At 35.5% G+C, this 13,242-nt stretch overlaps 1 protein-coding gene across 1 annotated transcript in view; it reads right to left on the bottom strand.

The window, feature by feature from the left end:
* The window catches only part of LOC150108079 (dynein axonemal heavy chain 3-like), a 1,881,116-nt gene that overhangs the window by 1,503,530 nt on the left and 364,344 nt on the right, over positions 1–13,242 (bottom strand). Inside the window, exons 19-20 of the mRNA XM_090415945.1 lie at positions 13,102–13,216; positions 1,405–1,603 (exon numbers count right to left, since the gene is read on the bottom strand). Of these exons, the coding sequence (XP_090272071.1) occupies positions 1,405–1,603; positions 13,102–13,216 (314 nt within the window). The remainder of the gene's footprint in view (positions 1–1,404; positions 1,604–13,101; positions 13,217–13,242) is intronic.

Here is a 13,242-nt window from a genome sequence, read left to right as displayed (position 1 = left end):
AGCCTTATTAACATCTAACCCAATCAATACAGACAAATTGGCCATTCAGAACGTATGCAATTTACAGACAAAAATACTATTGCGATCAGTAAATAGCGTTGAATGTAGATAATGATGGTAGCAGAGGTTTGGAGTAGTGGTGGAGATGGAGAGCTGTAGAGTAGGTGTCCTCCCTTGATGAGTCTTCAGACTCCTTGGAGGTGTTATGAAATAATAATAATAATAATAAAACACCTGATACACCTTGGATTCCTTCACTTCCAATTCTCTTAATACTTGCCTCCCCTTCTACAAATTGCACTGTATTGTTTACACCTGTATGATATACCAGCATGATATTGTATACTAGTCCTCATGCAATAATTCCACTAAATCCTTTGCAACTGTTATTCTGCTGCCATAACTATCTGACAGTGTCAACTTGTCATAATTTTTCTTTCTCTTGCTTGCCATATAGCAGAAAAATTTCCTTGAGTTAATCTTGGCTTGACCATCCAGACAATCTCCTCTCATACTGCACCTTTTCTCTTGCTTTACCATGGTCATCACCTTCCTAGTCTGCACTTTATGCTCATCATGGATCTGATTATTACAAACTGTCTTGTACCTCCTCCATAGAATTTCTTTTCTAACACAGCTTGCTTGCTTGTTTGATTTCACTGTTCATTCATTTCACTCCTACTCTATTTACTCACTTAACCCTTGGTATGCAGTCATATACTGCTTGTGTCAGATGCTGCCTTGCCAATTTCCATGCACTGCAAACACTATTCTGCTCAGCTCATCTACCCGACATACTGATGCCAAATGACTACAGAGCTTCCTATAATCACCTACTATATACCTCCACATATATCTTTTTGAAATATATGTGGAACTTTACTTGTTTCACCACTTCCCAAACTAGTATCTCATGATCACTCTCACCAACTGGTGGCAGTGTGAACACCTCATTATCAGTACATCTTGAGAAGTTTTCACCAAATCCAAAGCATTAAAGCCTCTAGTTGCTTCAGTTGCGTGCAGCTTAAGATATTCATCTCTCAGAAATTCAACACTCACTCTCCTTGTTCTAAATATCCCCTAAATATGTAACAGAAATAAAAATTAACATATATAAAAAATAAAATAAAAAAGGATGTTTGCGAATGTAAATGAGTGTAAATATACAAAAATTAATCAATCTATGAAGTTTTATTTCAAGTTATGCATATAACTTTGTCCATAGATGTACTTAAACTCCTGGTGGAAGACCATAGTCAAAGTCAAAGATTCTATTACATGATCTATAATAAATGTTACATATATTAATCATGCAAATTGTTTAAAAATTATTTATATCTAATTAATATGCAGTGTTGTTAACTATAGAGAATATCAAATAATATTCTAAAATAATATTACCTATAACATCTATCTGTCAGTGGGGTAATTACCAGCCGAGCAGAGTTGCCTAGATACTCATAACCATAATCCATATCGGTAGATATCATTCTTACAATTACATTATTTCCTTCCCAGTAGTAGCGCAGCTGACTAATCCACTTGAAGTCAAGAACATTATCTATATTTGATTCAGCAAGATTGGCTACTTCATCCCTTGCTATAAATACGTAGAAAATACATTGAAAATAAAATATAGCATATGAGAAAAATATTGGAAAAACTATAAAAGGGAGATACTAATTACTAAATGATTGATATATATAGAATTATTATTATTAAGAGAGACCTCCAGGGAGTTAGAGACTCATCAAGGGAGGCCACATACTTCCTACACAACTGTCATACCTCTTCTTGAAATCATTCAGACTACTTGTACTCAACATCCAATGGTAATCCATTCCAATACCACATTACTCTATAAGAGAAAAATTAAGTTCTCATCCCTATCTTGATGGCATTCATTCTCAATTTGAAAGTATGAGAGGGCAAGGATGCCCTCTCATACTTTCCCCATCTTCCATAAAATGAAAAATTCAATCCATCATCATCTTGTGTAATACTTTCAGAAGTTTGAAAATCTCAATCATATCATCCCACTTTCGACTGTTTGCTAGTATCTGCAGTCTACAAATTCTCAATCTGTTTTCATAAGCAGTATTCCACAATCCTAATATCAATTTTAACACTCTTTTGCACTTGCATGCTTTTGAAGTGAAGGAGGAAAGAGTCTAATGTGTCTGAGCCATTGTTGCCAAATATAGAACACATCATCAATATATCTTAACCAAATTTAGATGGGAGAGGAATTTCATTGCCCAATGTGAGACCACCGTCCCACTTATTGGAGGTCTGAAGTGGCTTGAAAAAGTTCCATGTTTGGTCTCCAGAGCAGAGTTTCTGGACTATGTAAAAAAATAAATAAATAAAAAATAAAACATTACAAAAATCTATACAAAACTGATAAAAATCCTTAACACACCCATGATACAAATGCACTATAGGTTTGACTAATAGTGCATTTGTATTAATAGTGCTAATAGTCTAACAGTATAAAGGGCATATTTTTCAAAATGCTCCATACAGAAATAGGGCAGATTTGGGGGTAGCCCATGGAGATAGCTTCTATCTGTATAAGGTGCCTTCGAAGAGAAATAACCAGTGTGGATAGAAAACTTAAAAAGATCAATAATGTCAGAAAGAAAGGCATTTTTCAGTAAATTTAGAGTGTCAGAAAGGGGAATGTTTGTGAATAAGGAGATGATATTAAAGCTCACCATGATATCATTATTGCTTAAAACTAAATTGTGGATTAAGAATTTGAAATGTGAAATTTTTTTATATAACAAGCAGTGTGCCAAGCAAGTGGAATTAAAGATTTAGCTACCTGTCTGCTAATTAAAAGGTGAGGGAGTCAGTAGCATCTACTATGGTATGGAGAGGGTAATTGGGTTGATGAATTTTTGGCACTCTGTATATCCTGGGGAGGTGAAGGTTTGAGTTGTTTTATAATTTCAGGAGGCCAAGAAGTGACATTTTTAGAAGCTTTTTAAAGTTTTTTTCTGGGACTATAATCTAGCGGTTTATAAGTGGTACCCTCTCTGAGCAGTAGATTCATTTTCTGATTACAATCACTGGAATTGAAAACAAAAGTACCATCAATTTTGTCAGCTATAGTAATGTTTACATTGATGTCTTTTTGGAGTTTACACAGTGCATGGAAATTGCTATTGGAGAGATTTCTTTTTTGGCAAAAGGTCTGTGATAATATGTTAACTACATTGAGCCTGAAGTTGTTGGTAATATTATATTACCAACTAATATTAGGAGGTCAGTTGTGCAAGCCAGGCTGTATCAGTTATATAATAATAGCTGATACAATGAAAGTCAACTTTCAACTATTATTATATGTGACCCTCCATAGAATCTGAAGTAATTTATTACAGGAGGCCTACATTAACCTCCATTTACCACAATACCTATCATATCTCTGACAAAGCTTATATCCATATGATAGTTTGGATAGTGGTGCTCTCCAAACAAACAAACATTTATAGTCCTAATGCCATGTTAACCACACACACACACACACACACACACAACATCCAGGAGTCAACATTTCCTAGCCCCATCTATTCATGTACTGGAACATATATTTAGCATGAAATCTATAAAACACCTTTAGTAACTTATATGCTTTTCTCATATCCCTTTTTTTTTTCTTATATACTTCTGTCATGATATCTTTTTTTTCCTTATATGCATCTGTATTATACCTTTCTCTTATATGTTTACATCACATCCCCTCTCTTTTTTTCCTGCACTATGAACTTAACTTTGCATCCCCTAAACTTAAACTATCCTCATTACTCCACAAACCAGTCACTACTTATCATCATCATCAAATTCCTGACATGTATCCTCAAGGGGTACAGGATATGATACTACCACATGAAAAATTTACATCATTACTAACTTCCTATTTACAATTTTCCTCCAAATCAATCTGTTACCTGTAAAGACTCCAACATTATCAGATCTTATATTTCTATCTTCTAAGGCACTTTCTACTGTATCAATCCACCTATATCTTAGTCTTCCTCTGCATCTTTTTCCTGAAAAACTGGCAGAGAACACTTGTTTTACTAATCTTATCTCTCCTATTCTCTTTAAGTGATCATACCAACTGAGATTAGTTCTGCCAACACATTCTTGGATGCTAACAATGTCAAGTTCTTTCCTAATATCCTTATTTTTAATATGTTATTGCCATTGATGACATCTGTTCATGCCCCTAATATCTCTAAAGACTCATCTGCGATCTCTAGTCTTTGGTCATGTTTTATTTCTAACCCAGTTCTCAGATCCATAAGTCAAAATTGATTTGAACACTATCTTCTATACAGTTAATTTAGTGTTTTGACTAATTTCTCTCTTATCATCATCATCATCAAATTCCTGACATGTACCCTCAATGGATGTACAGGATATGATAATACTACATGAAAAATTTGCATCATTACTAACTTCCTATCTACAATTTTCCTCCAAATCAGTCTGTTACTTGTCAAGACTCCAACATTATCAGATCGTATATTTCTATCGACTAAGGCACTTTGTACTGTATCAATCCACCTATATCTTGGTCTTCCTCTGGGACATTTTCCTGCCAACCTGGCAGAGAACACTTGTTTTGCTAATCTTTCCTCACCCATTCTGTTTAAGTGACCATACTGTCGTGACGTTCTATTTTCATGTTATGTTCTAAATCCGCCATCTTGGTTCAAGTCACTCTTATAAATAAAATAACTAATTGCGAATTGATCACCGATCCAAAAGTAGGGAAATTTATAATTATACTGCGCCACCTTATTTTTAGATTAGTCTATATAAAATAGTAGGATCAATTCTTAATTAAGTTAGCAGTCTTCTCATTAGGCCGAATCATTTACTATTCCACTTGGGGTTCCTGCAAGATTCGAATATTTATGAACGGTGCAATAAAAAGGAATTCAGGCAAACACAATATTTAGATTAACAAAATAAAACATTTAATATATGATATATATAACAAATACAAGAATTCTGCTTTAAAATAAAACAATACAATCAACTTAATACATCTTGCTAAGTCACTCATGCCAATTCAATGTTCTAAACTTTAACATACAATTCACTGCTTCAAAATTACAAGCTTTCTTAACTCAAGTTAATAAAATAAAACTTCTCATTTGATCAGTCTGCACACATCTATCAGTTGTACTTAATGTTTAAATTCACAGCAGGCACTAATCAAGGTAGACAATATTCCAAGCAATCTTATTTCGGACCTTGAACTTCGAAGATACGCTATAGTTAATGTTAGAATAAACAAACATGTATGACTACTCTTACCAGATACAATCTTCAATACATCAATTTATTGCGAGCACACTTATGAATTAACTTATTTGAGCTAGCGGAACACATTAAATAAAATTCTCCAACGCTTTAACTGAACTACTGTTAATCGCGCTTTACTACTCTAAAAAAAAGCAATATGGTACTGATATCCTTCCTTGTTTACTTTTCAGCAACTAGATAAATTCATTATAATTCTTCTCAGGGCAACACAGAATTAAGACGTAATCCAAGATTAACTGGAACTAATCAGAATTTCCCATTGAATGTCCAGTTCTTTATTTATCCGATTACGAGATCAATTTTTCCTCTATAACAACAGTTGATTTCACTTGCAGCTGAGTATAAGTTTCACTACGTTTTCTGCTCACTTCTAAACACTATTCTCTTGAATTTCTGCCCTAAAGAATTTATAATTTTTCTTTCACTTCCTTGCTTATATCCTACTTTACTTCAGGCTCCGCAAAACTCTTCCCTTTTCTCTCATTCAAATTCTTATTGCCTCCTTTCTCCTTTCTGGTTCCAAGGTCACGCACTCTTCGACTCGTGCTTGTTTATTTCATGCGTCTCCATGACAATGCATGAACGTAAACATTTCGCTAATGTAATACAACGCTCTACTCTTACATAACTGATTACATAACATTAAAATTTCACAAATAAGAATAAACAGAACATTTGAGCTACATAATCAGCTCTTTCATTACGTATACAATTATTTATAATAATACTTTTCGTTACATCATATATATATTTCAGTTATTATAAATTCTACACATATTATTGCCTAATAAATTAATAGTAGGTTAAGTTTAGAATAAATAATTAAATAGTAATCCTTAATTAAGGAATAATAAATAATTTTTATACAAATCATGATTAATATATAATAAGCAATGTTAAATGTGAATGAAAAAAAAAAAATTACACAACATAGTTTCATTCACAATTTAACAATACCACCTAAGATTAGCTCTGCTAATGCATTCCTGGATGCTGACAATGTCAATTTTTATCCTAATATCCTTGTTTTTAATATGATACTGCCATTGATGCCATCTGTTCATGCCTCTAATCTTTCCCAAGATTCTCATTTCTGTGGTCTCTAGTCTTTGGTCAAGTATTTTATCTCTGACCCAGCTCTCAGATCCATAAGTTAAAACTGGTTTGAACACTGTCTTGTATACAGCTAATTTAGTGTTCTGACTAATTTCTCTCTTATTCCATATGAATTTATTCAATTGACTGCCTACTATACCAGCTTTGTTGATTCTGTTGTTTATTTCCATATTTAATTTACCATAGATGAGGGTAATGTTATCTGTGAGAGACGATATGGATTTGTGAAAGGGCGCTCTTGTTTTAGCAATATGCTTTTTATAATAAAGTTACAAGAACATAAGAAAATTGCATATACTGCAATTTTCTTAGACTTAGCAAAGGCATTTGACAGGGTGCCACATGATAAGCTGATATTTAAGTTGCAGCACATGGGTCTGGATGTCAGATTGGTCAACTGGATTCAGGATTGGCTGTCTGATAGGTATCAGAGAGTTGGGTATGGTGGAGCAGTTTCAAGGAGGTAGAGGGTTACAAGTGGAGTCCCATAGGACTCAGTACTAGGACCTATATTGTTTAACCTTTATATCAATGACATTGCCAGTGGATTGCAAGGGGATATTCAGTTGTTTAAGGATGATGTGAAGCTAGGAAGAATTATTAGTAATAGTGCAGATGTGGTAGCCCTGCAAGAGGATTTGAATAAGCTAGATAGATAGGCAAATGAATAGGGTTATCAGTTTAATGCAGCAAAATGAAGGTCTTGAGGTTTGGGAAACATCAATGGGATGCTGCATACTCTATGGGAGGAGTTATGCTGGAGGAAGTAGAGGAGACAAGAGATCTGGAGTTGATGGTTGATAGAAACCTGAAGTTTAGGGGACATATTGCAAAGGTGGTGAAGGTAACACAGAGGATTGCTGCAATTATGAGAAGGACACTGACCTGCAGAGATAAGAGGGTTATCATTCCATTGTATAAGTCTCTGATCAGACCACACTTGGACTATTGTTCTCAGATTTGGTCTCCAGGATTTGAAGGGGATAAATTAACTGTGGGAAGGATACAAAGACGGATGACATAGATGGTTTCAGGACCATACAAGGATAGTTACGAGGATCGGCTGAGGGAATGTGGACTGCAGAGTTTGGTGGATAGAAGAAGAAGAGGTGATATGATTGAGACTTTTAAACTGTTGAGAGGTGGTTACAGGATTGACACTGGGGAGTTCTTTCACTTGGTTGAACAGCAGGAAGGAGTGATGACAAGAGGCCATCCCTGGAAGTTACGAAAGGAAACTGTGAGCAAGAGGGTGAGGAGTGGTTTCTTTGCGTAGAGGGTGGTTGAACCATGGAATGCATTGTCTGATGGAGTGATGAGAGCGAGAACGGTCAATGAGTTTAAGGAGTGGTATGATAGACTTTGTGTTTCTTGGGGGGGGGGGGTCTTCCCCCGATGAGTCTTGACAGACTTTAGGTTCTTAGGAAGGACCTCCCACAATGAGTCTTTCAACTCCATGGAGGCCTGAATAATAATAATCTTCAGTAAAAATAGTAAAAATCGTGCCTAAGTAGCTGAAATGTTTTACTTGTTCCACAGGTTTCCCCAATCACAACAGAGTTGACATTTTGAACAATTCTATCCATTTTCATTAACTTTGTCTTTTTAATCCTGACCTTCATACCATATCTATTACAAAAGTCATTCATATTTTGTCAGGGAATCTAGCAAACTTGTAGCGGATTTATTTAGAAGTATAACATCGTCCACATAAAGCAAAGAGCTGACATTAAAATCTCCAATTCTGATATCATGTTTAATACCACTTTCCTTCATAATGTGATCCATATAGATAATGAATAACAGAGTGGATAATGTACAGCCTTGTCTCACACCAGATTTAACATTAAACCATCTTCCTGTACTTCCTTCAATTCTAACTAACAACTCAAATAAAGACTAAGTATTGCTTGATATAATGCCCCCATTGACACCATACAACTGTAGCATACTGAATAGCTAATCACTTGGCACCTTGTCATAACCTTTTCCAGATCAACAAAACTTAAATACAGATCTTTGTTATTTTCCCATGCTTTCTCAACTATTTGTCGTAAAGTGAAGATCTGTTCCTGACAGCCTCTATTTGGCCTGAATCCAGGTTGTTCTTCACCAAGCTTTTCTTCCACAATTCTTCTCAACTGTTTCTCAAGTATCCTTGCATAGATCTTGCCAGGAACACTCAGTAGGTAAATACCTCTGTAATTCTCACATTCAGTTTTATTTCCCTTTTTATATATGGGTACTATTAGAGCTCAACTCCAATCATCGAGAATTCATCCCTATGTCCAGGCTTTCTGAACTATGCAGTGCAGCCACTGTAACTTTTATACCACCACACTTCAGCATTTCTGGTTGAATATCATTTATTCCTGCTGCCTTTCCACATTTCAAACCTTTGATGGCTTTTTCTACTTCATGTATGGATATGTATTCCTGATTGCATGCCTGTTGAGTGTTTTTTACCACTGTGCTATCACTGCTTGTTTCATTTAGCAATTTTTCAAAGTAATTACTCCATACTTCAAGGATATCTTTTTCCTCTGTTTTCATGTCACCTTTATCATCTCTAACTCCTTTTACAGCACTCTTTCCTACATTTCTAAGCTTCTTCAACACCCTCCAGAATATCTTATCACCTTCTTGATATTTATTTTCTATGTTCTTGCCAAAGTCCTCCCATGACTTTTGTTTAGCTAATTTTACATAGTGTTTCGCTTTCTTACATTTGTCTCTGTATTCTCTAAGAGCAAAAGCTGACTTATTTGCCAGGAACATTTGATATGCTTTCTTCTTTTCCTTCACTGCCTCTTTGATTTACTGTGTCCACAATGGAGTTCTGATTTACTATCCTTGCAGACAACCTCACCACATGCCTCTCTGGCTGAATCAATCAGGGTTTTCTTCAAGGCTTGCCACTGAAACCAATATAGAAAATGATGGTACAACATGACAAAAATTTCTCTCTTATTATATATAAATTTATTCAGTTGACTTCCTACCATACTAGCTTTGTTGATTCTGTTGTCTAATTCCATATTTAATTTACCATCTTTATTAAAAATCATGTCTAAGTAGATGCATGTTCTATAATTTCTCCATTTACAATGCAGTTGATATTTTCATTGTTTGTGGGTATTTTCATTTTCTTTGTCTTGTTATTGCTGACCTTCATACCATACCTATTACAACAGTTATTCAGTTTAGTCAGGGAATCTTGCAGACTTGTACAATAATTATTTAAAAGTATAACATCATCTGCATAAAGTAAAGAGCTGAGATTAACATCTCCAATTTTGATATCTGGTTTAATGTCACTCTCCTTCATAATGTGATCCATATAGATAATGAATAACAGAGGGATAATGAATATCTTGTGTAACACCAGATTTAACATTAAACCATGTTCCTGTACTTCAATTCTAACTGCTGACTTACAACTCAAATAAAGACTACGTTTTCCTTGAAATAATACCATTGACCATACAACTGTAGCATTTTGACACCACGCAGCTGTAAGGTTTGAATAGCTTCTCTCTTGGCACCTTGTCATATGCCTTTTCAAGATCTACAAAACTTAAATAGAGATATTTGTTATATTCCCATAATTTCTCAACTATATGTTGTAAAATATAATAAATTTAGTTTAATCCTTTATCCCAGTGAGAGCAAACAAAGTTTGTGCCTGAAAATATCTTTAGGACTGAATATAGTGTTGTACTATCTTACCTGGGTAAGTAGTACAACACCAGGCAACTTGTAGTAAAGGTGGAGCAAGCTACCAACACTCCTAATCCAGTATCTCCCAAAATGCAAAACACATCTCCTTGCGGATATGTATACTGTTATGCATCAAGGGATTGGCCACAACCCAGACTAGTTTCGACCTTTATTGAGGTCTCTTCAGTGGGAGCCAGGCCCAGAGTTGGAGATACCAGGGAGAAGCAGTAGCAAGGTCATTTTTACCTATAGGAGTTGCCAAAAGATTTGCCACCTTTTAATATTTGTTGTAAAGTGAAAATCTGATTCTGACAGCCTCTATTTGCCCTGAAGCTTGTACTTCACCAAGCTTCACTTCCACAATCCTTCTCAACCGTTTCCCAAGTATACTTGCATAAATCTTACCAGGAACACTCAGTAGAAAAATACCTCTGAAATTCTCACATTCCATTTTATTTCCAATTTTATATATGGATACTAGGAGAGCTCTACTCCAATCATCTGGAATTCATCCATCTGTCCAGAACTTCTGAACTATGCAGTGCAGCCACTATAAGACTTTTATACCTCCATATTTGAGTATTTCTGGTCGAATGTCATCTACTCCAGCTGCCTTTCCACATTTCAGGCTTTTGATGGCTTTTTGTACTTCAAGTATGTATATGTATTCCTGATTGCATGCCTGGTCAGTGTTTTTTTACAACTGTGCTGTCACTGATTGTTTAATTTCACAATTTTTCAAAGTAATTATTCCATACTTCAAGGATATCTTTTTCTCCAGTTTTCATGTCACCTTTATCATCTCTAATTCCTTTTACAGTATCTTTCTTCCATTTCTGAGCTTCTACAACAACCTTCAGAATATCTTGCCGCCTTCTTGATATTTATTTTCGATCTTCTTACCAAAGTCTTCCCATGACTTTTGTTTAGCTAGTTTTTCACAGTGTTTAGCTTTCTTATATTTGTCTCTGTATTCTCTAAGAGCACAAGCCGAGTTATTTGCCAGGAACTTTTGATATGCTGTCTTCATTTTGTTTACTGCCTCTTTAATTTCCTGTGTCTGCCATGGGGTTCTGATTTTTCTATCCTTTGCAACTATCTCATCACATGTCTCTCTGTCTGAATCAATCAATGTTTTCTTTAGAGCTTGCCACTGAATCTCCAAGGTTTGGTTCCTGTTCTCAAACTCTTTCATTTTTTCTTGAATAATGTATTTAAGTCTACAGTTCACCTTGGATAGCTGCTCAACTTTTATTTGCTTTAAAATTTTCTTGCATCTTCTCCTTTTCAACATGAAATTCAAATTTATCCTGCTCAAGACTAAATGGTAATCACTTCCAATTTCAAATCCTCTTACACCATAGTGTCCTGCACCAGGGAGAAGACATCACTATCAACAATAACATAGTCAATGAGACTTTTGTTATTACTTGCCTCTTCTCTCCATGTGAATTTGTGCATAATTTTATGTTGGAACACTGTGTTAGTAATAACCAGTCCATGTCCTGAGCAGAAATCCAACAGGTATTTGCCATTATTATTAGCTTTGCTATATTCTCAAAATTTTCCCAAAATATATTTGTATATATGACGATCATTTCCAATTCTGCTATTTAGATCCCCACCCTCGACCAACTTTTCATTTTTCATTGTGTCAGTTGCTTACTGTAAATCCTCAAAAAATTCCTCCACTTCTACCTTAGTAGAACCTTCTGTGGAACCATAGGTACATGATAAGCTGATATTTATGTTGCAGCACATGAGTTTAGATGTCAGGTTAAACAATTGGATTCAGGATTATCTGTCTGATAGGTATAAAAGAGTTCTGTATAGTGAGGCAGTATCAATGAGGCAGAAGTTAAAAGTGAGTCCCACAGTGCTCAGTACTGGGACCTGTATTGTTTAACCTTTATATCAATGCCATTATCAATGGATTGCAAGGGAATATTCAGTTGTTTGCAGATAATCTGAAGCTGGGAACGGTTATTAGTAATAGTGCAGATGAAGCAGCCTTGCAAGAGGATTTAATAAACTAGACACATGTGAGTATGAATGAGGTATCGGTTTAATGCACAAAAATGTAAAGTCTTGACATTTGGGATACCTTGATGGGAGGTTGCATACTCTATGGAAGGAGTTATACTGGAGGAAGTAGGGGAGACAAGAGATCTGGGGTTGACGATTGATAGAAACCTGAAATTTAGGGGACATATTGCAAAGGTGGTGAAGGTAACACAGAGGATTGCTGCTATTATGAGAAGGACACTGACCTGCAGAGATAAGAGGGTTATCATTCCCTTGTATAAGTCTCTGATCAGACCACACTTGGACTATTGTTCTCAGATTTGGTCTCCAGGATTTGAAGGGGATAAATTAACTGTGGAAAGGATACAAAGACGGATGACAAAGATGGCTTCAGGACTGTACAATGATAGTTATGAGGATTGGCTGAGGGAATGTGGACTTCAGAGTTTGGTGGATAGATGAAGAAGGAGAGGTGATGTGATTGAGACTTTTAAACTGTTGAGAGGTGGTTACAGGATTGACACTGGGGAGTTCTTTTGTTTGGTTGAACAGCGGGAAGGAGTGATGACGAGAGGCCATCCCTGGAAGTTACGAAAGGAAACTGCGAGCAAGAGGGTGAGGAGTGGTTTCTTTGCATGGAGGGGTGGTTGAACCATGGAATGCATTGCCTGATGGAGTGGTGAGAGCGAGCACAGTCAATGAGTTTAAGGAGTGGTATGATAGACTTTGTGTTTCTTAGGAGGGACCTCCCCTCGATGAGTCCTGATAGACTTTGTGTTTCTTAGGAAGGACCTCCCACGAAGAGTCTTTTGACTCCATGGAGGCCAGAATAATAATAATAATAACAAATGTTATAATTAAATGTATGTTTATAATAATAATAATAAAACATACCATGGACATCTATAACAATTAAAGCACTAAGAGTTATTCTTTTTCCTGCATCCAATTTTCCTCTGACTAGAGTTACAATATCATCAATTTGCTGATTGCATTTCAGAAGGTAATCCTTAAGAATAAAAATCATATACAAGT

The sequence above is a fragment of the Typopeltis vanoorti genome, chromosome 3 (assembly GCF_054136105.1).
Source record: "Typopeltis vanoorti isolate ZY-2024b chromosome 3, IOZ_Tvanoo_1.0, whole genome shotgun sequence".
Taxonomy (NCBI): domain Eukaryota; kingdom Metazoa; phylum Arthropoda; class Arachnida; order Uropygi; family Thelyphonidae; genus Typopeltis; species Typopeltis vanoorti.
The sequence above is the reverse complement of the archived record's forward strand: the minus strand, read 5'-3'. Positions and strand labels throughout refer to the sequence as shown.